The 27,980-nt window shown below is 46.4% G+C and overlaps 1 protein-coding gene across 1 annotated transcript; it reads right to left on the minus strand.

Annotated features, from left to right (window-relative positions):
* On the minus strand, window positions 1–26,077 carry Fdft1 (farnesyl-diphosphate farnesyltransferase 1). Its single transcript, XM_041664598.1, has 8 exons — window positions 25,895–26,077; window positions 16,703–16,800; window positions 15,441–15,624; window positions 11,663–11,791; window positions 10,211–10,402; window positions 5,515–5,691; window positions 4,179–4,331; window positions 1–570 (listed from the first exon to the last, which is right to left on the minus strand). The coding sequence occupies exons 1-8, from the start codon at window positions 25,991–25,993 to the stop codon at window positions 349–351; spliced, it is 1,254 nt and encodes a 417-aa protein (XP_041520532.1). The 5' UTR covers window positions 25,994–26,077; the 3' UTR covers window positions 1–348.
* Window positions 26,078–27,980: the final 1,903 nt, after the last annotated feature.

Here is a 27,980-nt window from a genome sequence, read left to right on the forward strand (position 1 = left end):
GAAAAGTCACTTCATTTTCTATTGTGATAGGTATTCAAAGGCTGTCTCAAATTAAATAAATTCAATTATTACTCTAGCCAGGTTCACTAGGGTCTTGTGACCATCACGTGTGGCCACCCCATCTAAAGTGCAGCAGTGAGCATGCTGCCAATGGCTACAAGAGGCAGACCACAACCCAACAAGCACCAGGCTGCTGGGGGCAGGCGTCCTTTCCTCCGCAGTTTCTAAAGGTCCCACACATAGTTCTCCGAGGGATTAAAGTAGGGAAAGCGAAAGGGAAGTCAAAATCCACCAGGAGGAAGGTTAAACCATTTCATGTGAACTTCGGCTTCCAGCCAAATAAAAATATCAGTGTTCTCCTGTCTGCATATAGTCTTCTGTGACCTGGGACAGGGTGCTCAGGTACTGCCAGCTCAGGGCAGCCAAGAGCATGACAAACGACAGGTAAATGGGGGAGTAGTGGCTTCGGGAGATGAGCTGACAGTTGGGAAGGCTCTGTGTCCTGATGGTGGAGATGACCTGTTTGGTTTTGCTGGAAGATGGGTCTGAGTTGGGGATCCGGTGATAAATCTGTTAAGGAAAGAAGAACGGGTACTTAGCACTGTCGAGTACGCCACTTATATCTTCCACGGTTTGGTCACCAAGAAGAAAACTCAAGTTCTGAAAGCAAGAGTGACTTGCTACTCAGAAAGCTGAATTAGCTCCAAGGCACATCCTGCTGACGAGGACGCACAGTGCAGCACATATCCCACCAGGGAGCCACTGAGTATCTGGAGAGCTGCCACCGCACACTACTTTAGATCCCGGTACCTCATGGGGGCAGGCACGGAGCAGGTGCCCGGTGCATGTTAGCATGATGCAGTTAGGCTGACCAAAGGCGTGTGTTGGATGGGGAAGACTGCAATAGTGGGAACAGCAGAGGGCACCGTGCAGTCCTGCCAAGACCTCCTCAGCGCTGCTCCTTACAGGAACCTCGCCCACCTCTGCAGAGTCCCACTCTCCTTCCACATCCATGCCAACACACTGCCTGAGCCATGCCCTTAGTGACTCACATCTGAGCCCCAAATCCACTCACCTGTTCACATAGATGGATAACCTGTTCTCAGGAACCCCTGTGCCCTCCCCATTACCTGCAGACTATCTGAGTTCCTTGCTGTGAACATACCCTCTCCAAATGCACAGGCCACTGGGTACCTCTCTTCATACTTCTCTCTCCCACTACACCTTCCATACTGCACGTCTATATGCCTTCACCAGTCTCCTGCCTAGCCCTCAAATCTCCAATAAATCAAACACACAGGTTACTGGCAGGAAGTGATGACAGCCTGAGCCAGAACTGGAGCATGAGTGGAGAGGATAGAGCAAGCATTTACAGACTTTTAGCCAAGCCCATGGTGTACCTACAGTTTATCATGTAAGCACTCAGGAGGATGGTGAGTTGAGCACAGCCTGAACTATACAGTGAGATCATTTAAAAATAAACAGGACCCAGGGCTGGAGAGATGGCTCAGAAAAAATGTGTTCACATCATCCATATGGAAGCTCACAGTCATCTGAAACTCTAGTTCCAGAGTTCCTGGTAATGCAGGACTTCATTCTACAGAAGCCAGATCACATGAAGGGTGAATGCAGGTTGTAGCGTTTTGTATTGATACCGCATTGGTAGACACGTCTGTCTACCATGTGTGTGCAGTACCCATGGAGACCAGAGAGGGTGGTGGATCTCTGGCCACGCAAGGGCTCTAGGATGTTCCAGGGATTCCATGATTAAGGCAATGTCATTAACAACTAGAGTTCATGCCCAAGGCTGTAGCTGGGCAACAGCCATGAAACATCTACATGAGAGGAAAAGAAAGGAAATCAAGAGAGAATGCAAAGCAATCCAACATCTAAAGACTACGCAGAAGAGGCAGAAAGGTCGGGAGCAGGAAGAGGAGAGGATAAGCAGGAGACAAGCATCGCTGAAGACAGGAAAGCAGCAAAGGTCTCCAAGGAGAAGGAGTCCCTGCGTCAGACAACCTGGGGGGAGGGGTGATTTAAAACAAACTGGTTTGGGGGTTTAATCATCAAAGGCCATCACATTTCTTCCTCTTCTGGCTTATACACACCCAAGTGGTAATCTGTACAGTTAAGAAGGCCCAAGAGCCTGGCAAAGCCCAGCCACAAGGAGGCACAGGAACATGAAAACAATGGCCCTTGCCAAGGCTTTCAGTTGGCAGAGCAGAGGATGGACGTTTCCAGGTATTTGCCCACATATTACTTCTATCCCAAAATAGCAGGAAGACTTCCCTGGCGGACAGGTTCGCAGGCTGCTCTGAGCTAGGCTTCTCCAGCTACTGCGGAGCCACCTGCCCACTGCTCAGGAGGGCACAGGCCTTCACTGCATCTCTCTAGGCATTAGTGGCCTCTGGGAAGCCTTTCCCTGCTACATTCTCAGTACAACTGAGGAGACAGACTTCACAAGGGACACATCCGCCTTTCCTGCAACAGCAGACGTGATCCATGAAGAGGAACAGGATCGGCTCCAGCTGGCATCTAGACACCAGCAGGTCAGCCTACCTGGAGACCTCATAGAAGTCATATATATATATATATATATATATATATATATATATATATATATATATATACATACAATATTCTGTCTGTGTGTATGCCTGCAGGCCAGAAGAGGGCACCAGACCCCATTAAAGATGGTTGTGAGCCACCATGTGGTTGCTGGGAATTTAACTCAGGCCCTTTGGAAGAGCAGGCAATGCTCTTAACCTCTGAGCCATCTCTCCAGCCCTCCTCATAGAAGTCTTGACTCATTGTGAGACAGCCTCTGTAGCTCAGGCTGGCCTCAAACCTCCTGTGCTGGTGAGGATGACCCTGAAACTCCTGATCCTCCTGCCTCCACCTCCCCAGTATTGGGATTTCAGCCATGTTCCACCATGGCTGGTTTATATGATGGGGGCTGGGGATCAAACCCAGGACTTTTGTGCATGGTAGGCGAACACCACCTGCTGAGTTATACTTCCAGGCTGCAAGCCTTCATTATAAAAACAACACTGAGAAGTCTTCCATAAGGCTGACATTGAACTCAGATTTTATTGCCTGAGCTTTATAATTCCATTTTTTTCTGCATCAAATATTAATATATCCTTTACTCTGAATTTTGCTGCGGTAACTTAAAGAAAACTAGAAACGCTGGGTCAGAGGTCGGCATGCGTTCTCTTTAAGGACCCAAAGCTATTTTTAGCTCTCTGGCCTCCTCTGTTGTAAGTACTCAGCTCTGCCCTGAAGTTGCACAAGCAGTCAGACAAGGAGGGGACACAGTGGCTCGGTTACAGCAGCGGCATTCACAAAAACAACATGCCACCTTTGGCCTCAGACTCAACCCCCCAGCAGTACTTCATTCTAGCAGTCAAGAAGCACACAAATAAAAAATGAACTTTAGTGCCCATGAAGGTTTTCAAAAATTAGTGATCAGTAAATTAGGTAATCCCCAAATCATGCCTGTAGTCCCAGCACTTGGGGAGCCGAAGATGGAGGATTCCAGTGAATTCAAGGCCAGCCTGAGCAGACACCTGCTATGCATGCTCACCCAGCAGGGGGAGGTGTGCTTGGCTTTATAAGGTGGTTTTGGCATTTGAAATGAGAGTTGCAGAAACAAACAGACCAGGACTTAAGAACTGACTGCAACTTAACAGCCTTACATTGTCTACGTTCCTTCCTGGAGTTTTCAACTGAGGTTTCAACTCAGTTTTCACTGAGTGTCAGGACACGAGATTCACTCAGCCATGCTTTAGCTTCCAGAGCCTCCACTTCATTTCCTTCACCCATCAAAGAAGCTAGGTCTCTAACATCATCTCACACTTCAGGAGACTTGATTCTTCCTGGGGGCTCTGTCTATGGCCTCGTTTCTTTTATGTCACCGTGAGTCCTACAACAGGGCTCTCTCTGTATTTTCTTCTTCTTCTTTTATTGAGCTCTACATTTTTCTCTGCTCCCCTCCCTGCCTCCCCCTTCCCTTCAGTGTGTGTATTTTCTAATAAGAGATACCAATCACTCTCTTTAGGCTATAACACTAAGTAGTGAGGACTAACTACTATCCAAACATGGTCTGGTTAAACAGTGACATGACTTCATGCATAAAAACAGCTACAAATTACCCAGGATATTAACCGAAAACCCACCTCTTCTATATACTGTTGTATGATAGCTTTGACGGCTGGCATGTTGGTAGCATCCATCATGAGGGTAACTGCTTGCCCCTTCCGAATCTTCACTACCCCTTTGAAAACCTGCTGATTGTTGTAACAGGCAGCCAGTGTAGCGATGGCCATTACCTACAGGTAACAGGAGGACTCTCAGTTCATGAAGATTAACACGCAGCGCTGCACACACTCCCGAGAGCCAAGTCTTTTTGTGCAATACCAAGTGTTAAAGAGCCAATGTGCACCAGCCAAGCAGTACCACCCGGGGTAGGCCTGTCAGGGTCTACCTTTCCATCTCCGCTCCTTTCTCAACAGGGCTAAATTATTCTGCCATTTAGTAAAAAAATCCCAACTTATTTACAAACACCAGTAAATCTAACTTTTCCACATGAAAGTGGTAGGTTATTATAACAGAAATATATTTCAAAATAGTATCTAGGAAAGATTTTCTAGTTTATCCTATTATGAACATATTCATTACACATTAAAAACTGTGTGAGATGAAAACAAGGGAAGGGGTACCCAGCTTAAAACTGAATGGTTATTACTCGGATGGAAACCTCAGCAAGGTATCCAGGTTTAGCTGAGCATCATTCAGGGCTGTCAGTACAACCTAAAACCAAGCTTCTGAGGGAGGTAGTTACAGAAGTAACTCGTAAAGGAAATTAGTAAGTGTGAGAATATAGAGGCAGGGCTAGAGAGGTGGCTCAGCAGTTAAGAGCACTGGGTGCTCTTCCAGGCCCCAGGCTCAATTCCCAGCACCCACATGGCATCTCACAACCGTCTGTAACTCCAGGGGATCTGGCACCTTCACACATACATATATGCAAGCAAAACATGAACACATTTAATTTAAAACAAGGCTAGGTCTACATTACTATCGAGTACAGAAAAGGATAAAAATCTTTAGGTATTTAGTGAAGAAGTTATTGTATTTATTCATTTCATGTATATTTGCAATGTGAGATGCCTAGTGCAGAAGCCATGACCTACCAAGATGCCTCATGGTACCAGCCTTATTGGTTTTAACCAGCATGCTGGTGGCCATCTAGGCTGAAGCCACACTTTAATTATTAGCATAATGATCTAGCTAGTTTAGAATGGAGGATGGGAAAAGGGTAAATCCAGAAGGAAGGTTCTGGAAAAAAAAGTTGACCTTGCTCCTGAAAGTAATACAAGGACCATGCTGTAGCTCACTAGCTATTCCTGAGCAAAGGAAAACACACCAGAACCACTTTCCTAATAAACCACGGCCCTGAACACAGCAGAGAGAGGCAGAAACTGTTCCACCCAGCCCAAGCACGACATTCCATACCTGTGGAATAGCACAGAAGTTAAACACACTTTGGTTCCGGAGCCTTGACAGGTAGGTGATGACGTCGGGGATATGGTGCAGGGTGTTGGTTATGAGTTCATTTAAGCACTGCACGGCCACATCTATGTTTTCTGGCTTAGCAAAGTCTTCCAGCTTCTTAACGTATCTGCCCCACACCTAGCAGCCAAGAAAGTACAGAACCAGTCAAGAGGTGCACAGGTGGAAAACTTACATGTATTATAAGGTTTCTTCAGGGGTTAGAGGGGGCTCAGTGTAGACCATGTAGCATGCGATGAGTGGGGCCTGGGTTCCACGCTCAGCACCATATGGGAGCTGTGCTACTTACAGTGACATCACTTCACTGCTCACCAAGATCCATCTGTCTTAGGCTTCAGGTAACAGCCACTTACGGCAACTAGTCAGGTCCAATGACAACAAGAGGCAGAGTGGCATATGGGAAGGTGCCCTTGTAAATAATTAATGTAGCATGCACCAACCAATGTCATAATGGCCTCAGCCTACAGAGTCTTCCTGCTAGCCGGAAGGATGTGAGTCTATTACTGAACACCCCCCCCACCCCGCACACAAATCAGTTCCATCATCACAAGCAAACTGTTCAAACCCTAAGATGGCCAATTCCGCTAAGAATGTTGTCGAGCCAGAACATGGAGGGAAGTAGGCAGGTGTGCATCACAGTGCCACTGCCTCCCAGATTGTAGTAACTTGAACTTAGAGTAGTACTCTCTGATCCCTCACTTCCAAAGTGTGAGTTTAGTGGTTGGTTTTATTTTTTGTTATTGTTTCTTTGGAAGCACAATCTCAGTAAGTAACCTCAAAATCCCTTTCTCCAGTCCCCAATCTCTGGAATGCCAAGATGTTAAGTTTGTAGTTACTCTACCTGGCCTAGTTTCAAGAATTTTTTAAATTTAAAATCACTAAGCATGTCTATTAAAAATCTCACTCTACACACACACACACACACACACACACACACACACTATATATATATAAGTATTATATATATATAATATATGTAATGTATATGTCTGTGTGTGTATATGCCACATGTGTGTGGATTCTAGGAACCAGACTCAGGTCCCGTGAGAGAGCAGCAGGTACTCCTAATTGTTGAGCCTCTGCTTCAGCGCCATGTTATCCATTCTTAACTTGCACCCACATCTACCTAGACAGAAGGTACTAGGTTGTTTTGCAGAACCTGGGGGTGGGGGAAACTTGCGGTATAAATGCATGTATCCACCTGCTTCAACAATTATAGACACATAACAAACCTGTTCAATCTACACCCTACTCATAGATTATTTTAAAGTATGGCTGGATTTATTTTTTTATCCATACAGTCTGATTTCCAAACCGAAGTTGAACTTAGGGCTTCATGCTGTGGGATAATGCTCTTGTACACTGTAAAGATTTGTCACTCATATTAGTTTAATAAAACACTGATAGGCTAGTAGCCAGGCAGAAAGTATAGGAGGGGTGACCAGACTAGAAGAATTCTGGGAAGAGCAATGGCAGTCACAGTCACCAGCCAGATACAGAGGAAGATGAGAATGCCTTACTGAGAAAAGGTACCAAGCCACATGGCTAAGCATAGACAAGAATTATGGGTTAATTTAAGTTATAAGAGCTAGTTAATAATAAGCATGAACTAATAGGCCAGTTTATAATTAAATAAGCCTCTGTGTTTTTCTTTGGAACTGATGAGCTGCAGTACCAGGCAGGACAAAAACTTCTGTCTATAGCCTCATGCATGAAGGCAAGTGTTCTACCACTGAGCTACATCCCCTGCCTGGAACTTTTCTTGTATAAATAAAATATCAGGTCACATCTAAACACAAATGATTAATACTTAATATAAGTCTTCCAATTTACCTTCCCCCCACACAGTTTGCTCAAATCTAACCAAGCTCCACATCCAGTACATGCTGGCTATCACTGAGGAGGTCTCCCTAGCCATTCATTTGAAGAAAAGAGTGTGGCGTGTCCTGGAAGATATCCCGACTTTTCTTTTTCTCCGACCAATCTCATAGTGTTTACTCATCCTGCTTTTCTTGTAAATGATAGGTCTGGCAAAAATACTCCACTGGTGATCTGTGTCATCTGCCTTTGTTTTTTTGTTGTGCTTCCTGAGAAAACCATAGTTCATATGGACTTCTGGAAACCTTGTTGTTGGAGACAGCATCAGATCCAAGAGGTTGAGGGGCTCAGGCTTCTAAGTATGCTCCCAGCTCCAATGTCTACTCCAAGAAGCAAGCTGGCACCTGTTCAGTGCTCATCATAAAGGATGCAGACGCCAGGTGAAAGATGCAGAATGAGCTGTGGGAGAAGGGAGCAGAGCCTCCCTGCCCTCTCTCCTGTGCCACCCTTCAGACACTTCTACTTAGTCAGCTATTAAGGCTGAATCCCTGGCCTTTCGGGGTTTTGATAGAGGCTTCAACATGAAGACGGTATAATCAAAGGCCAGTGGAGGTCAATTCTATCTCTACTCACAGACTATAAGGAGCCCACAGCCACCAGACACCTGTTTGCAAAACACCCATGGGTGTCAGAAGATCTCAGCCTTGGCACTAGGAGGTTGAGGCAGGATGAGCATGAGGTTTAGATCAGCCTGGGCGATATGACGAGCCCTTGCTCAAAATAAAATAAAATAAAATAAAGTAAAGTAAAATAAAAGATCCCAGGGGTTTTAGGAGGTCCGTGCCTGAAAACAAGCACCAAGTGCATGTTCTTATTTTAAGTCAAAGATGACATCAAAGGCAGGAACACAGGCAACTAGCAATTTTATGATACCAGGTTTATATAAGAATTTTAGGGGTTTTTGTTTGTTTTGTAGTGCTAGGTATCAAACCAGCTTTCCATGTACCAGACAAGCACTCCACCTCTGATAAAGCCCCAGTCCTTTGCCCAATTTCAGTATTTGAAACCAATTCATTTTTTGAGTGTTTACTCAGGCTAGCCGTGAATTCAAAATTTTCTAGCCTCAACCTTGAGGGGTTTGGGATCACAAGAAGGTTCACCATACCCAGTTCTGCTACTAAAATGATTTCACAATGGGATTACTGCTTTCTTTCCTTCCTTTTCTTATCCGCCCCCCCCCCCCCTTGCCCTGCCACACACAGTTGGTGCCAGGGGTCAAAAACAACAGCCTCACACCTGTGTGAGAGCGCTGGGCCACTGAGCTGTTCCCCAGCCCCCACCAAGGGTACAGGAAGCACTGCGGGAAACTGCCATTTAAACAGTAGCAGAGCTTGTCCTACGCTGGGGGCTCTCACTGGGCCATGACCTAGAGATGACTCCGCAGTAGTGTGGCTCTTCTCCTTCCTCTGCTGTGAGCAGGCGCATTGAGAAATTTTACCTTTACTGTCAACAGCCTCACCAGCAGACAGCCCTACGGTCTCACCTAATGAAAAATGGCTGATTGAGCTGACTAACGCTGGCTAACTGTGAACTGAATGTCTGTCTCATTTCTGTCACACCTCTAGCCTATAATACAACCCTTCTTTTTTTAAATTAATTAATTTTTAAAAAAACTTTTCAAGACAGGAATTCTCTGTGTAGCCTTGGCTGTCCTGAATTCACTCTGCAGACCAGGATGGCCTTGAACTCAAGAGATCCACCTGCTTCCCAAGTGCCCGAATTAAAGGCTGACTCTTCTACTTACTCTGCGGACTGTGTAGGCTGAGGACATGTGCTCATGACTCATGCTGTGTCTGGGAGACTGGGGGCCAGCACAGCCAGACCCCTCTTCCTGGGTGGCCATGGATGCCTGGGCATCATCAGACAAGGCCCTTACCACTCTCCACCACTGAGGCATCACCAAAGCAGAGAGCCAGGCAGAAGCCTTTCTCACATCTGTCTCCCCAGACACCCGGAAGCGTAAACACCCTATGTACTCATTTTTTTGGAAGATGGCTGTCTCTTTGTTGTAATCTTAGCACTTTCAAGGCTGGGCTGGAAAATCCTGAGTTCAAAGCTAGCCTGGGCAAATGCTTAAACTTTAAAATTTGAGATTTTTAACAAAACAGTTCCTTTTATATTAAATATGAATTTTACATCTGTTTTATGCATTGCAAACGCATTTTCCTCACTTTGTGACTTTTATCTTTATCCTTTTACCTTTTATCTTTATTTCAAAAGCACTTGGCTTTAGGTGAACATATGAAAAGCAGGAAGAAAATCCAGACGGCATCTCAATAGTCACTCAGTTTTCAAGCTTCTGTTCAGTGTTGGTAGTTAATTAAAATCAGGTCTTGTACTTTCTTCTACCCACATCCTTGTACATCCTTAGCGCGCACGATGTCATGAGCTGCATGTGCGGCACCTTCGCCCCTCACTGTCAGAGACTGCCCTGATCCAGTCCGTCCCACTGTGCTGGCACTCCTAATGAAGGTCTGCAGTCAGAGGACTCAGACTGGGGCTACAGGAATACATTCGGGGAAAAGCCCCAACTCTCAGAGCTTAAGTTGGTTTGCCTGGGATTTATCTGTGCCTTGGAGGAAGTCTGCCCAGCCGTGCACAGAGCCTGAATCCCAGGACACAGCGGGTCTAGCCAAGGCAAATGACTAACGCATCTGTACCTTCTGGTAGTGTCTGATTTAGTCACTTGTGACCACTGGGTTAAATGACTCATTTTTCAGAGTCTAAAATTGTTTTCCCCCAAGTACCCCATGTCAGTTACCTCTCGAGGCCAAAACTCTCTTCCTTCTTGTTGGTCTTCCAGGTAATCACGAATGATATTTGTTTTCTGCAGGAAGAGACCCATTGAGTTGGCACATTCTGTGTCTTCACCAACTAAGGGGTCTTCAAACTCTGAGGCCGAGAACAGACGAGAAAGGCCAATTCCTACCAGCCCAGCAACGTAGTGACAATACTGCAAAAGATTATTGTGTAAAGTGCTTTAATAATGACATAGGAAAATCTTGCCTGGTATCTTAGCTACAAAATAGGGAGGCTAGAGCAGATTGTCTGAGCTGTCCTTCTGATTAAAACACAAACACATGAAAAGAATACAATCAAAATGTAACTACATCGTGTTCCTGACACCAAGTGAACACTGTGCAAGCATTCAATGCACGACCATCCACAAGACCTCAATGAGCATGCCAGTCTATTTTGTGATCTGAACCTAAGCTCTGCAGGAAATAGAAATCACAAACTCTTTAGGTATTTGAGAGGTCAACAAATAAGTGAGCAGGCCACACACAGTCAAGTCTCCCTTTGTCCAGATGAGCAATCTATCGTAGCTTACAACTCCTAGCCTGACCTGTACTCCACACTACTGGTGAGGAGGAAGCTCTGGCCAGACAAGCTATTACTGTGTGTGTCTGCTTCATCCCCACTCTCCCGACTCTCCTCAGGAAGATGCACCATGCCCACAGGGATAGCCCAGCTCTCCACTCATCAGCGGTTGCTATGGATTCAGTTTCTCTAAAAGCACAAGCTGGGAAGTCTCCCGAGCAACGGTGCTGAGGTGGAGATGCCTTGTGGGAGATGGAGGCCATGAAGGCTCCAGCTAAAGTGGATCAGTGCAAGTTCTAAATGAGCTTCAGGCTGGGGTTCCCATCTCTTGCTCTCGTGCGCTCTCCATCACTCTGGACACATTACAGTGAGAACCACAAGAAGGTCCTCTCCAGATGTGGCGTGACTGCACAGACGTTTGAGAAAGAAGGCATGAAAACTTAGAGACCCCTAATTATTCTTTACCATGGACCTTCTCCAAAAGCAGGAAGAGAAATAGCCCATCTGATGACTCACACACTAACGTGCGTGCACACACACAGCATTCCGTAACAGAAAAGAAAATACCAGTAACAACAAGCATTGTTCTTAAAATCTGAAAAGCACCGTCACTTCTGTAATACAGGAAATGATTTGGCCACGTACCTGATATTTCACTGCAGCTCAGGATACTCTTACAACTCACTTCGGCAGCAGTGAGCCCTCTAGGGCACGGACTACCACTGACAACGTTAAGCTAAGTGAGTGTAAGGACACAGTCAACTTCAACAGACGTTGGTTAAACCAGAAAATCCAGATCTGGAGGCTATGCTGTCCTTGCTCTGAGTTTCACCACGGTGACTGCTGGCTGTCTAACTTAGCAGATGTAGACCCGGCTCACAGAGACACTGACCTTGTCCCAGTCCTGTTTGGAGGTCACATGCTTGTCCACAAATTCTGCCATCCCACATCCCATTTTTTGGCAGATGTCAGCAATCACTGTTTGGTATTTCTCCGCCAAATTTCTAAACTCCAGGGAGATCTGAAATGGGGAGCAAACAAAACAAAACATAAGATTACACACACACTTCATGGCACAAGCAGAAGTGCACAGAGGCCAGATCAGACAAGCCGCTTCCCTTCATCAGTCAGGGTCCCCAAGTACTTCCTTCTTAGAGCTAGTGTCTTTAATCCAAGCAAATGAAAACAAAAATTCCCGTAAAACAAGGAAGAATTCTGTCTTCCTGGAACCTGGAGGGAAGATCTGTATTTTTCTTCAGGCTCTGCGACTTAACACAAGCCAGGAGGGCTTCTCCCTTAGTTGTGGACTGAGCCACAACCACGGCACACTCCCAGGTCCCTATAACACTTGCTGGCCATTCCAAGGACATGAAGGCACATTATGGTGATAAGTCTCCTGAGACAACAAAGGCCAAATCCCAAACAGGGCAAGAGGCTCAAGGCACTTTTGTTAACTTTCAAAGGTAAACTCTTCCCCTTGGACAGATTATGATTAAAATACTGCCTGATTTGTTGTTCTAAGCCCCCACCCTCCTTCTGAGGCAGGTTCTTATTATGATATTTAGAACTGATTTAAACTCCTGGTCCTCCTGCCTTCGCTTCTTTGCACTCACTGATGTGTGCTGACATGTCTGGATGTTTTAACCTCTTCTTGTCCTTTGGGCTTTTTTGTTGTTTTTCAGACAAGTTTACATAAATCCTGGCCTCAAACTCCCTATGTAGCTGAGGCTAGCCTTGAGCTCTAAATCCCTCCTGCCTCCACTGCAGCACCTCACCCAGCTATAAAAAGGCAGCAAAAAAGATGCACAGATCAGCACCATGTTGCTGGGGCCAGGCACCCTGGGTTCCAACCCTGACTCCCCGTTTGGGCAAGGGACTTGAATTTCTCTGCACCTCAGCTCCCTCGTATGCAAAAATGTAGAAAGAACAGATACACTTCAGATGGTGTAAGTAAAAGCCAGGTGCGGGGGGACATTACAAAGGCTGCAGCAAACCCAATCACACGCTTTAGGTCATAGCACTAGGAAGACAGAGGCAGGCTGATCTCTCTGAGTCTTAGGTTAGCCTGGTCTATAGAGTGAGTTCCAGAACAGCCAGAGCACCACAGAGAAACCCGGTCTAGAAAAAACAAAACCAAAAAACCCTCAAGGCTGAAGCAGACAAACACAAGACAGCATGCTCACACACTGTGCCTCCAGGAAAGAATTCACTTGGCTTATTTGCAGAACAAGAGTGCGTACAAATGGAGGTCCGCAGATCATATGTGGCAAAACCATTTAAATTTACCAATGGAACTAATACACTGCCCTTGAAAGTACATTCTATCTACCTGGCCTTGATAAGCATACTTGTTGCACTTGGGAGGCAGAGGCAGGAGGATCTCTGTGAGTTCAAGGCCAAAACCTGGTCTACAAGAGCTAGTTCCAGGACAGGCTCCAAAGCTGCAGAGAAACCCTGTCTTTACCTCTATCAGAATATAAATGGCTAACAATAACAAGTGGCTTCTTTTCTGGCCTATATTTTTAGCTCCCTTTTCTCTAGCTGGGACAGTTCGCTGTTTCCTAACCTCCTTGTGCAAACAGGAAAAGATCAATTTACTGCTCACCTTTGAAGCCCTCCAAAGCCAAACATTCTCTTCCATTGGACTGCCACATGCATCAAGGAAGACACTGGGCTTTACCAACATACTTGACGCAGATCTGAAAATTACCTATCTCCCCCAAATTACTTTAACATTCTCACAGTTTTATATTCTTTCTGTTGGGCAGATGAGGCTAACTTAACTGTTTTGGTTCCTTGAGACATGATTTTTCTGTGTAATAGCCCTAGCTGTCCTGGAACTCACTCTGTAGACCAGGCTGGCTTTGAACTCACAGAGATCCACCTACCTCTGTCTCTGAGTACTGGGATTAAAGGGATGCGCCACCACTGCCTAGAGGTTCCTTGAGACATGATTTTTCTGTGTAATAGCCCTAGCTGTCCTGGAACTCACTCTGTAGACCAGGCTGGCTTTGAACTCACAGAGATCCACCTACCTCTGTCTCTGAGTACTGGGATTAAAGGGATGCGCCACCACTGCCTAGAGGTTACCTTAAATTTTTATGATCCATGTAAGAAAATTATCCCACAACCAGAAAGTATTTAATGGTTGTAATGTCCCTGTATGAAAAGTAGCTTGGGCCAGATGTGGTAGCACACACCTAAAATCTCAGCACCCGGGAAACAGAGGCAGGTAGAGCTCTGTGAGTTCCAAATCATCAGCTCCAGGCCAGCCAAGGAAACATACTGAAATCCTGCTTCAAAAACAAAGCAAAATGGATTTTTGGAGGCAAGTCTGGTATTCCTTAGGCGGTTGGGGTAGGAAGGTTAGCTTAAAACACAAAGTGGGTTCATGGTCAGCCTTTGAGAAAAAGGCAGGCCGAGGATACAGAACAGTAATAATAAGAGTACCTAGAGACCAGAGGGCCCTGGGTTCCATACCTAGTACTGAAGAGAAAAGCAAAATCCAAGTCTGTTTCTAAAAAGACACATCAGGGGGCTCACAGCATGTCATCGACACTGGCAGGGCTCAGAGGCTTGGTGCTGAGTTTCAGAGGAAACCTGCACAGACCAGCAGGTACCTCGAAGACACCAATGCACCAGTTTCTCCCCTAGCTCAGAGCTCTAACAGCTCAGGCATTTCCCCAGTCTTTCTTGGAGTCATAACACAGCGCACTAGATTTTGGGCTTTGGCCCTGTAAACATGATCTCAAAGTGGAAACAGCCCTTGCCCAAAAGGAGTCTTTTTCAAACCTCCTTTTCAATCCCCCCCCCCCCCCCCCCGTTCACTTGACTCTCTCCCACTCAGATGTGCGGACTAGATAGATTCCTTCATTGCAAACATCAGATGAGGACTGTTCTCTGTTCTCCAAAACTCTAGCAACTATGCAGTAAACAGATGCCCTCTTTAGGGTATCAGGGACCACGTGACTTGGCTAACCATGCAAATTCTAGAAAAGGACGAAGTGAGGTCCATGTACAAGAGGTTTAGAGTCCCTAAAGCTTGGGGATTTAACTATAATCCACCTACACAACACTTAGTATGCACCAGGCACTGACCTAAGAACTTTGTACCTAAGGAACTACCCAACTTTTGCAGCTCCACCCATGCAGATTGGGATACTGAGTCACAGCTCAGGGGAAGTGCCAAGGATTTCACCTGGCTGCTGCAGCAGCACACACCCTGCCCACAGATGTGACCCATGCTGAGCAGCAATCCCAGCCAGCCAGCCTCACTGAAGGCTACACCACAATCAATAGGTCCGGGAGAGCCAGTCTGGACATTCACTTAAAATTTTTTTTGGGGGGAGGGTATCTTTTAGAAGCCTGAACTGTGCGACGGTACAGAAGTCTTTCTGTATGAACATCTTAACAACGCCCTATAGAAAGAGAATTAACAACACTAGAATCAGGGAGCTGTTATGTCTCTACACACAGACAGAAACCGATGTAGGGAGGGGTCTTTACCTCATTACCAATTAGTAAGCTGGGATCCTAAGCAGAGACATCTGGTGCTGGACTCAGCTGCCAGAGCTCTCGGCCATCATGTCTCTGGCTGCCCTCAGCCCCGGGGCTGATTGACAACAGCACTGCCAATTAGCAACATATGTACCCAGAAGAGAGTCCACTACCGTGGGGAAGTCCTCCAGCACTTGGCGGTGCTTCTCCTTGCTCTCCATGAAGCGCCACTCTGGTTCATAGAGGAAAGTGTGAAAGTTGCGCAGCATCGGGATCTTCTTCTCCACACTGATGGTCATGTCATCTTCCACGGTGTCCAGAGCGCGGAGAACCAGATAAAACACACACACTGCGTGGCTGTGAAAAAGGAAAGGCTATTAACACGGCAAGGAGCATGCACCTTTCAACATTTATTTATTCATTTCGTGTATGGATTGATGTTACGTGTGTGTGTGTTAGAGAGAGAGAGAGAGAGAGAGAGAGAGAGAGAGAGAGAGAATGAGAATATATGAGAATGTGGGTTCTGGGGACCCAACTCAGGTCGTCGGACTTGGCAGCAAGCGCCCTTCCCTGCTAAACTATTTCATTAGTCTCTTTTTGAAAATATTTATTTTTAAGCCACATTTAAAGCAGAATAGTGCTTCATGCCTGTAATCTTAGCTTTGGGAGGTTGAGGCAGAAGGATCTGGAGTTCAGGACAACTTGGGCTACAGAGTGAGACCCTCCTTCAATTACAGTCATTTAAACTGTGCCAGGCCATTTTCTAAGTGGTCTTCCCAGTAACTCTACAGAGCTAAGAAGTGATGTTACAGACTATCAATCTTTTATTTGTTACCCTGTCTTAATGGGAGTGATAAACTCTATAGTTTTGTAAAAAGTGATAACCTAAGCAGGTGGGTGCCATACCGTAACTCCTAGAATGCTTTCCAATTAACCAATGCATGTCAGGGACCAACAGTTTAGACCCACATTTAGAGAGAACTAGGCTTTTGCAGGCACAAAACTTTTCAGCATGAATGCTGTCGTGGTAACCACTGCAAACTTGTGTGCAATGTGAACATTATGAAGACTCAGTTATGCTTAAAATGTAAGGTGACAAACGAGCTAAGAAAAAACACCAGGCCTGCTCACTGACAAGTGCGGGTGCCAGGCCTAAAAGAAGGTAATAAACACGGCTGCCCCACCCCCTTCTCTGAAAGGACTGGCCTGAGGACAGACATTGGTAGATGGCCAGGTGTCTGGAAGGGCATTTGCAAGTAAACACGTGGGCACAGTGTGTGTGTGGAGGGGGAAGGGTTAGTCCTGCCTAAGCCACAACAAGGAGCCCATATTCTTTTTAAGGAGCCCATAATTCTAAGCGGTGAGCCAACGTGGCTGCAGTGACTTAAAGTCCCCTGGAAAAGCGGTCCTCCCGGAGTCAGGGCTCTCCACTAACCGCATTTCCCCATCCAGCGCCTGGATAACCGCGGCGAAGCTGCGACTGGTCTGATTCAGATACTTGTAGCAGGTCTTCAAGCTGCTGCTGAGCGAGTCCTGTGGGCAGAGAAGACATACCGCAGTGGCAGACGTGGAGCAGGAGTGGGGCTGGGGCAGGCAGCTGGCAGTTGGGCTCCGAGCCCAAGACCAATCCTTGCAAGGCCAGGCGGTGAGGGGCCAGGAGCAGCACCGTGGGGGCGAGCCAGGAGTCCTGGGCGCAGCGACCGGGCTAAGCACCAAAGTGCGCTTGACCAAGGCCATGGCCTTGGTGCTGCCGGCGGCTGCCATGGGGAGTGCAGCGTGGAGCCCTTCCTCCATAGGCGCCCACCTCAGGGCGGAGGAGATCGGACAGGGCTAGCGCTGGCCAGAGCAGAGGGAAGCAAGCCTCACTCACCGACACGTGCAGGTCCGGACCACGCCCCCTGTCGCTTCTGGCCACGCCCCCACCAGCAGGAACCCCTTGCCCACCCTTCTGCTGCACTTTCTCCTGCCACCACAAATGGTCCGGGTGAGGGGGACACGAACTGGCGCAGCTCGGAAAGGCTGGCTCTCTCTCCCTGTGTTTTTCCAAAACAAAACTATTTATGCAGGCTCCTCTGAATCCCTTCTCAACTAGGCTGGCCTTTGGTAAACTGAAGTGCTCTGTGTTTGTGGTCAGTCTTACTAAGGAGCTCTGGCTGGCTAGGAAATCGGAATGTAGACCAACCAGGGTGGCCTCGGACTTGATCGTGCACCCTCTCCTACCTCTACCTCCCCCGAGTGGAGTGCTGAGATTACACGTATGGCCACCACACCCAACAACGGGTCTGTCTTTGCACTGCCCAATTTTAGTTGAAATTGTCCAACCTAAACACATGACCACACTGTCTCATCTAAACAATAACCCCTTATCCTCTCAAGTTTCCCTTAATAATTGGGACAAAGTCCATTTCTACTCTGAGGTCTCTTTACCCCCACTGCGATTATTTTCTTCTGAAGAGAATCTGGCTTCAACAACGGCTGCACTGCGTGGCTGGCCCCAGCCTTGCTTAAGACTGCCAGAAACCTTCAAATCACTGCTCTTAGCAGCGGTATCAGGGATGTGCAGTGAGCTGGTCTTCGCGTAGGAAACAAGGAAGGGCTAAATACACTTTGCAAGGAACTGGAGGTTTGGAAGGCATCTAACTACAAATGCCAAACCAAACCTGCAGTCTTGTGCTGTGTGTGTGTTTTATATGAACGTTTTATGAGCAAGAAAATTGAGCCGAAGGTATAGCATTTCCACGTGCCCCTTGTACACAATCTCTCCCCTCATTCTAGGAAACGGGAAACACAATTATCGACTGGGGGAGTCGCTTTTGAGATACAGCATATCTGCTAGTAGGCAATCCACAGTTGCACTGGAATGGCAGGGAACCTTGGACCCTGGTGGGTCCTGTGAGCTATGTCCTTTTTTATTTGTATTTCCTACATTTCCTAATATGAATACACATCATTTTGTCCAAAGAGTAAGGCTTTCTTTTTTTTTTTTAAAAAAAAGATATATAATCCTAAGTTTCATTTTGTTGTCATTTTCAATAAGATATACTAGTTAAAACCAATATTTACTGATCAGCATATTTAAGTAAAATTCACAATCAAGCACATGAAAACAACCCACAGAGTTTCAGTGAATAAAGCAATACATTCATGGAGGATTTTAAAATACACTCTTTCAGAAGGTAGAAAGGTAAGGATTCACAAGAAAAAACTGAGTAACTTCTCTTCTGGGATACTATGTTACTCTTGTAGCCCAGGCAGGCATGGAATTCATGGCAATCCCCCTGCCTCAATCTCTTCACTGCTCAAATCACAGCTGTGATCCACACCCGGGGTGAGCAACTCTGAAAGCTCACTGACTCATGCCCCGTGAGTATCATCTATGGTGGCAATGGTCTAGGAGCTGCTCTCACAGGGAAGCAATAAATACAAGGGGATAGTGGCACTGGGTTTGGAGAGCAGTCTTAGGGAGCGATCCCCACCCCATCATCCCGAGGAGACCAGCTACAGGACTCGCTTCCTCTGTGCCCTCCACATCACTTGTTTCTGGTTGCAGCATGTCACCCTGAAGAACAGGCCCCCAAAATGACTAAGAATAATCCTACCAAGAACTACACTGCTCTCTGAATGTTGGCAAGATTTAATATGTGAACTTCCTGTATGTATGTCACAGCTACTGTCCTTAGGGGTTGCCCACATTTTTCACTGCTGCTTGAGGCTAAGAACATACCCAGAACTCTCCGATGCAGGGAAGACAGGACTCAAGGGCATTTAGGACAAGGGTACAGATGGCTACAGAGGGCTGAACTCCCAAGACTCAGGCTCCAGCTGGCGGCTACCAGCACCACTCCTACTCCCCCCTCTGCCACAGCCCCCCCCCCTTTTGTCTTTTTCAGACAGGGTTTCTCTGTGTAGTCCTGACTGTCCTTGAACTCAGAGGTCTGCCTGCCTCTGCCTCCCAAGTGCTAGGATTAAAGGCTTGCGCCACCATTGCCTGACTGTCTTGGTTTGCTTAGGACAAGAAAATCTAAATCTTAAAAACCCATGAACCTCAGAACTGGATTTAACAGCAAGATTAACAATTGCCACTTATTAGGCACCCACTGCATGTCAAACACAACACAAACATTACCCTGAACCCCTCCTAAATGTTCAAGGAAGGTGTAACAGGCTATAATCCATGCCACACAGGTAGCAGAGGTCATACTTTTTAGTGTTTTGGACAACAAACCATAATATAGTCAATAATGTTGAGTCTTAAGAAAAAACCTTTCAGGGGCTGGAGAGATGGCTCAGAGGTTAAGAGCATTGCCTGCTCTTCCAAAGGTCCTGAGTTCAATTCCCAGCAACCACATGGTGGCTCACAACCATCTGTAATGGGGTCTGGTGCCCTCTTCTGGCCTGCAGGCATACACACAGACAGAACATTGTATACATAATAAATATATATATATATATATATATATATATATATATATATATATAAAATAAAAAAGAAACAAAACCCCTTTCATTCCCAGCCTGGAACAAGCAGGCTGTTGCTAAGGTACTGTACCCTCGGTGCACTGCTATCTTACTGATGATAGAGAAACATGGAGATTAAGTTACTAACGAGAACAAGAATGTCTAAATAGTAAGAGTTACACTTGACAGAAGCCAAATCTCCTTGGAAAAGGTTGGCTTCTTCTATTTTGTGGCCTCTGAGAAATATCATAAAACTTGCATATGGGGGAATGCATTTAGATGTGCTGATATGCCCAGTTAATGACAAATTATTTGAACTTGATTTTTTTTTTTTAGGGTACTGTGTCAGTGTGTAGTCCTGCCTGTCCTTTCAAAGATTAAAAGCACGCACCACTAGGCCTGGCCTGAACCACATTTGTTCTTTGTTACAGAAATAATCAATCCTTAATATTGCTTAGGGTACGTTTCCCTCAGTGTTTTCTTATTGTTGTTACTTAAGAAAGAAATGTTAAATGAAGAGAAATTCGTTTTCCTGTTTGTTTCCCCAAGTTAAAGGTATATTAAACTATTGCTATTTATTTATTTATCGACCTGAGCTATTACCATGGCATTTAGGGTGGTCTGAAACTTCTGGGCTCATGTGAGCTTCCTACCTCCACTTCTAGAACATGCACCACAGCATGTACCTCAGTGGTAGCACCTGGTTAGCATGCTCGAGGCCTTGGGGTCAACTTCCAACACTGGGGGGGAGGTCTCACAGTGGCTTACAAAGTGCTCAGTAAACACACTGGCCATCAAAACCCTCCAGGAAGGGGTCTCACTTCCTCTGCCCCTTGCCATGGCCACCCAGTCTCCAAGAGTCTCATTTTCTAGAGGGAGAGAAAAACAGTTCCCTGCTGTAGATCACAAGCCTAAGATCTACCATCCCTTGACCTCACCACTCTGACCTCCTGCGACTATGCTTTTGGTAATTAGTTCTGCCTGAAACTCTGGGGACTTGTCTTACCTCTATCACCCAATAGGACCTGTTTGACAAAAGCCAGGTCTTTGTATAGTGTGTGGTTTTTTGTTTTTAATTTAATTACACAGACCAGTTCTTGCCTGCTAGCTGGGTTCTGGCAACACCTGAGCTTTTGAGGCTGAACAGTCTCCAAGGCAGAAAGAAGCAGAGGTGCTGTGCGGCCAGGCCTGGCTGGTCCTCCCAAGGCACACTTACAGGCCTGTGAGGGGAAACTGCATCTGGAATCTACACCTGTAATCTGCAAAGTGGCAGCAACAACAGGACTTGTCCCTTTCAGATTACTAAGAGTGACGAAGTGCACTAAACTGTTAACATGACTCTTATCACGAAGGAGTCTTTCTCTCCTCCCTCGCACCTGGCTCTCCGGGTGACATTTGGGTCCAAGTGCACAGTAACAGACGTGACACATGCAGAATTCTGAAGTGTGTGTGTATTGGGGTCTGCTCCCTTCCGGTGTCCACGAGTCCCAAGACGAGCCTAAACTGGCTGTAACCTGCTGACCACCCCTTCATCCAGCCACAAGCTTGCCTGTCAGCTGAGCATGGCATGGAGAAATGAACCCAGTTGTCCCAGACAACTGGGAACTAAATAGCAGTTGTTACTTTAAACCATTACGTTTGGTTCCCTAAACTTAGGACAAACACACGCACAGCATGATTTGACATCGCCTTCTCTTACTAGTTCCCTGGCATCAGGAAGCAGCACAGGTTTCCCCAACCCCAGCCCTAAGGTTTGGGAGGATTTGTCCTCAGTAAACGCTAAATGGTGAGATGCCTCAGAGGATTAGGATGCTTGCTGAACAGGACTGGTGACCTGAGTTCAACTCCTAGTACCCGTGTAAAGCAGATAGTGGCGAGAATAAACGCCACAAAGTTGTCCCATGGCTGCCACATGTGTGCAGTGGTGTATGTGTACGAGTAAACACACACAAGGAAATGCGTTCTTAAAAATCTAATTTAGGGGCTGGAGAGATGGCTTAGTGGTGAAGAGCACATCCTGCTCGTCCAAAGAACCTGGGTTCAGTTCCCAGCACCCACAGGGCGGCTCAAAACTACCTGTAACTCTAGTTACACATATACACAGACGCACATACAGGCAAAACCCCAATGTACACTAATTAAATCTTAAAAAAAGATTAAAAATTAATTTAAAAAATCTAAGTAATATACTTAGATAATAGATGGCTAGAAGACAGCATCTTTTGCCCTGGGACTCACAAACTAACCCTAGGGTGGCCTAGAACGCACAGAAATCTCCTGCCTCTGTCTCCCAAGCACTGGGATTAAAGGCATGTGCCACCATGCCCATGAAAAAAAAGAGAAAAGAAAAACATTTTTACTATTTGTTCATTTGTTTTTGTGGAGGATAGCGAGGGCCACAGCGCATATGTGGAGATAGAGAACAACTTGCCGGAGTTGTGCTCCACGTGTACCAGGTGGGTCCTGGGAACTGAACTCAGGTTGTGAGTCTTGCTGGTGGATGCCTTTACCTGCTGTGCCACCTTGCCCGTCAGGCTACCTGATAGTTCCTAAGTTACTTTACTTTTTAAAACCTCCGAACCACTTAACATAGGCAGTGGTGTGCATCAAGCCGGTGTGTCCACCTCTTAGCTGTGGTCCATTATCCTAGGGATGAACACTGTATTGGGAGAGAGCGCTCTGGAGGGGTTGGAGAGACGACTCAGTGGTTAAGATCAAGTACTGCTCTTGCAGAGGACTGGAGTTCAGTTCCCAGAACTGGTATCAGACAGCTTACAACCACCCCTAACTCTAGGTCCAGGGCAGGATCTGATGCCCTCTGCTGACCTCACAGGTACTGTACTCACCTCCACAAACCCACATAGACACTGACACACACACACACAATTACAACATTAACTAAATCTTTTTTAAAAGAAAGAATGAACAATCTCTACTCAGACTGAGTCAAAACCCAGCTTCCACTTCATAGCTATAGGACCTTAGATAACTTACTAACTTCCCTGAGCCCCCTCTAGAAAACACAAAACCAGTAGATCCTCAAAGGGTGACAGATGGGAGGTTATGTAAAACAGTGTTTGGCATAGACCAAGAGCTAATAAACATTAGCTAACTGTCATGGCACTCTCTAACTAAAAGGCACACACTTCTGTTTCAAAAGCCTTTCAGAAAGGTACAACAATGGAAAGCCCCAGGCAGGTGTCCTTACAGATCTGGGATGTCCACAGCGCTAAGCGTGAGGAGACTGCCTGAAAAAGCAGGTGGACACTGGCAAGGGGCAAACAGTCAAGGTATGGAGCAGAAGAGCCTTGTCTGCAAGTACTGGCCACTGCATGCCAGCAACAAGTGTGTTCGGCTCTGAGCTAGATCTGGACAGTTGGCTGCTTTAGTTGTTAATGAATACTTAATCCCTTAGTAAAGACATATGAGAGGAACGAAGTTACGTGTGACCAAAAGAATATATACTTAACCTCAGGTACAGTGGTTTGTTATAGTACTTTTGGTACTTTCCTGCATGAGATACCTTGTAATAAAAATGCATTTTTAATTGGGCTCGGAAGCTCACACCTGCAATCCCAGCACTCAGGAGGTTCAGAGTTCAAAGCCAGCCTGAGTGAGACTGTCTCAAAAAATAAAACGCCCAGTGCGTTATAGGTTCTGAAGTAGCCAGATGAGAACTGCCCAATTACCATATAACCATGGAAACTGAACTTTAAATGAAAAGGAGGAGCAGGGACATGGCCTGGAAAGTGTCATACTACGAATAACTAAAGGACACAGCTTTGTAGCAATAATACTTTCTTGGTCTGTTGTTGTTCAAAACAAGGTCTCAGCATGTGTTCACAACTAGCCTCGGAACTCAGTCTTAGAGCAGCCTGACCATGAACTCCTAGAAATCCACCTCCATCTCCTCTTATGGTAGGCTTAAAGGCGTGTGTGCCACCACGCCCGGCTGTGAATCTGTATTCTTAAGAGAATATGAGAGTTTTAATACCTCAGGATCTGTATTCCGAAACTGGCTCTAAAAGCAGGAGAACAAAGGGTTGAAGTTGAGTCCAAGAGTTTCTAAAACCTGAACTTCCCAGAAGGAGGGAGGGCAGTGAACACACCTCCCTGGTGGGGAAACTACCATCACCAGTGCTGCCAGGGGACCTGAACTGTAAGCTGAGGCTCCCCATCCCTTCAAGAAGCTGACAAACAGAGGCGGCTTCCCCCTCTAAGAGCTCAAATGAGCAACAACATCCAGCCTGGAAGCATTGGAATTTCTGAAGATTTGTAAACGTGCAATGTGAATATGTAATCTTGGTAACAGTGCCCACGTCCAAACAGGCAATCCTTTCATGATTCACCTGGGCCTCTCACGCACACAGCTGACAGGTAACTTTTTACAACAATAAATATCTGCATTTTCAAGATGATTTGTCACCTGCACCTGTGAAGTCAGGTGTGGCAGCGGGTACTGATGGTATCACAATCAGTGCTCAGAGAACTCTTCCTAATACTGAGCCAAATGAATATTCGCTCACAAAAGCCACAGATCATTTGAAAGCTCTTAACTTCCTTTCAGTAACCCTGAAAAGATTAAACTCACATCCTAGTAAGAACTGATTTTTCCCCTCCTGTCAATTTCCTTATGACCCTCACTATCCGGCCACACTCGGGAAAGGGCACCAGGTTTAAAAGTCTAGAAGCTTCTCCAAGGCAGCTTTGTTCCCTACTTCTTCTTCACACATGTTGACAAGCTACATTATAGAAAGCCATAAAGACACACTTATGAAGAAAATAACCCTATTTTCTAGTATCTTAAAATCCAGAATTGTCAGGTGAGGGGTGGTGGTGCACCTTTAATTCCAGCACTCAGGAGGCAGAGACGAGCATGACCAGAGACAAGTGGATCTCATCTCAAAAGTAAGCTCCGAGGCAGCCAGGGCCGCACAGTGAGACCCTGTAGAACCAAATAGAGACTTTTAAATCAGAACAAGCCTGCGACAGAGAATCTTACACCTGGAAGTCAGCCTGGGAGCTGACTACCAGACTATGGGGTCTCTGAAGTTGAACAGTACTAGAGAAAGCAGGTAAGCGAACCTCACAGGTCAGAACGCCTTCCTCAGATTTCTACAAAACATTCTGGAGACACTTTAGAAGGGTTCTGACAAGATGGAATCGGCCGTGACTGGAGAGGAAGTGAACTACCTGTTGCTGGAGCGGTCACAAGACCAAGTGACTTGCATTATAAAGCAGAGATTCTTTGCTTTTGGTCATTCTTCCTTAAGAACCTGACAACTGTGCACCCTTCTCCCCTGATAGGTACTCTTTGCATTTATTTCTTTGGGGGTCCTATCTGTCGATGCTATATGGCCATCCGTGGCTTACCCAAAACAGCACCTATCTATCACAGTGTAGGTGTCCCGTAAACAGGCATCATCGCAAGGGCAGAGAGGTGGCACCTGTCAGAGCTAATGAGGATTCCGCATTATGAAAAAAGTTAAAGTGATTCAATGAAGAATCTCTTTAAATAAAATACAGTGTGATGTTTCCAGCGGATGGGAAAAATTTAAGGCTTCTGATGCAAACCACTAATTCAACTGGATGTGCATGCATGCAACCGTTACATACTCTTATTACAAGAGTGAACATCACCATAAACGCACACATGTAACGAAGGGTACAGTGCGATGAAATACGAACGAAAACCAAGCTCTGGCCTTTCAGCAGCCAACATCTAGTAAGAACTTGGAGATTATGTACACAAGAAAACATAGGAAGCACCCGGGAAGGAAATAGGGGCTTGCAGGAAGATAAGGGAGCATATGAGGGAGGTGATATGTCTGAAAGCTGAAGGAGTGGTGGGTGTGGAGTTAAATTTTCTCAAGTCTGTTCTCTCTAATCTCAATCTTGGAACGCAGCCGTTGGAGTAAAAATAAACCCTCAAGTTTAGGGGGGAAAAAGTGCGCAGGAAAAGCAATGGCTTGAACAAGCAGAAACCTTTAAAAACAGGTAGGGGGTAGGGCGGGACATGTCAAGAGGATGATAGGGTTCAGCTGGGGTGTGGGACCCAGGCCAGGAAACCCCCCTTCCAAAGAGACCGGAGCGGTCGTGGCCGTTCTCCGTTATCTCCGGTGCGTGCAGCCGCCACAGACCCGCGTGGGTACAGGGATGCTCGGCCTACCTGGTCCATCTTTGGTATGAACTTCCGCTGGCCTCCCATGCGGAATCGCAGCAGGTTGTAGAACTCCTCCGGGTGGCCGAGACACTTCACGAACTCCATCCTTGGCGGCTGCGGGACGCGAGGCTCACCTGTCTGGATCTCCGTCTCTCACTGGTGTCTAGATACTCGGAATCGGCCAGGGCTAGGAGGCGGGGCCAGCGCCGGACGCCCCGCCCACCTCCCGCCCTCCTCTACCGGCCCCGCCGCTCGCGCCGCCAGCCCAGGGAGAACGCAGTGGACTGACGGGCGTTGATTGGTCAGAGCCTCTCGCACCAGGAAGACGCCGACCAATAGGAGGCCAGAGGTGCCTGGCGCGATGACCACACCCTAGAATCTGATTGGAGGGCTAGAAAGAGGCCAGCGAACGCGATTGGTTCCCAGAAGAGGGTCTTTGTTTGCTAGCTGCGTGTCGGAGGTGGGCGGCGAGTTCCGCGCGTGGGTAGACGTTCGGGAGTGCCGAGTCCCACGTGTTCTCAGGTGCCGGGAAGAGAGGTTCGCTTGCTCCAGCGCGCCTCCGCCCCTAGTTAGCTTTTACCTCTTAAGACGCCTAAGGGATGGGCTAGCAAAGGGGCGTCATACTGGGAGGAGAGCAGGGACTGGAAATGTGATTAGCGGCTTGTAGATCGCCGTGGAGGATCACGGTAACCGGAGCTGCCTGTCACTCGGGCTCTACACTGTCCTAAGGAATATAGGTTTCCAAGAGAAAGTAGGTTTCGTGATTTAAAAGAAACAGGGTAAACAGAGTCTTGCTTTCCTCTGAGGAGAGTTTCCTGTGGCTTTCCTGAGCCCCATGAAGCTTCATGTGGGACAGCCTGCAGTATTTCTCAGACGCCCCCATCCCTCATCTGTGAGACACCACGCAGATGATTCTTGGATCGTATTTTCAACGCTACTAAAACAAAGAGAACTGGGCTCTTGATGGACATACCTCTCATGTTCTGGTTAATAAACCAGGATTTATGCGGTGCCTGCAAAATCTGCACAAGATTGGGCCCCACCTGGCGTGGGAGGGGCAGCCAACCACCCCTCTAGTTAAGGGTTGCAAGGGTCAAGGAAGGGCTCCCTCCCTAGGTGGTTAATGGTTGCTAGTGGAATAACTTAAAGTTATTAACCTAAATGACACACGAATTTTATGATGACCTCTTCACACATGTATATAATGTATTTTGATCATATTCCCCTTTAACCCTCATACAACTCCCACACTTGTCAATCCTTTTATTCTCTTTTTTATGATTTATTATTTGTATCAGTGTTTTGCCTGCATGTATATTTTGTGTGAGGGTGTTAGACCCTGGAGTTACAGACAGGTGTGAGCTGCCATGTGGGTGCTGGTATTTGAACCTGGGTCCTCTGGAAGATCAGTGAGTACTCCCAACCTCTGAGCCATCTCTCCAGCCCCTCTCTTATTCTTTCAAATAGACCCATTTATACTTACATCTTTTATTATATTTTGATGTGAGTGTATCATCATACACATTCTCAGGTATGGAGGTCAGTTCTTTCTTCCTCCATATGAGTCCTGGGAATAGAATTCAGGTCAGTAGGTCTGGTGGTGTCTTTGTGTGACCTAATGAGGGGCAGATTTTCTTTAGTGGTATGACCACTAAAAAGTTACCCATGCTTCTGTTAGTATCCCTAAATAAACCTATTGAGTGATCAAGAAGAAAAATGACAATTTCAACGAGGAAGATCACGGGAGAGGACAAGAGAAAATGGTATGAGGGGAATATGATCAAAATACTTTATATACATGTATTAAAATGTCATAATGAAGCCCATTATCATGTATGGTGAACATGTTAATAAAAAACACTCTAAAGTATGTACCTATTTGGTTCTGAATGCTCATGTCCCTCCAAAACTCCCATGTTGAAGCCTTAGTCTAAAAGGGGGAACCTTTAGAGATGGAAGTTTGGGAGGAATAGTATAGAAGCAAGGTCATACGGTAGATTTTAAGATGATTCCCATGGTATTGGTGTCTTTTCTGCAAGAAAAAAAATATCAGAAGAGCCCCCCCCCAGCACACAGTGAGGTCACAGTGTTC

Source organism: Microtus oregoni, unplaced genomic scaffold (assembly GCF_018167655.1).
Source record: "Microtus oregoni isolate MIOR12 unplaced genomic scaffold, Mior012 000001F_ref0000356, whole genome shotgun sequence".
Taxonomy (NCBI): domain Eukaryota; kingdom Metazoa; phylum Chordata; class Mammalia; order Rodentia; family Cricetidae; genus Microtus; species Microtus oregoni.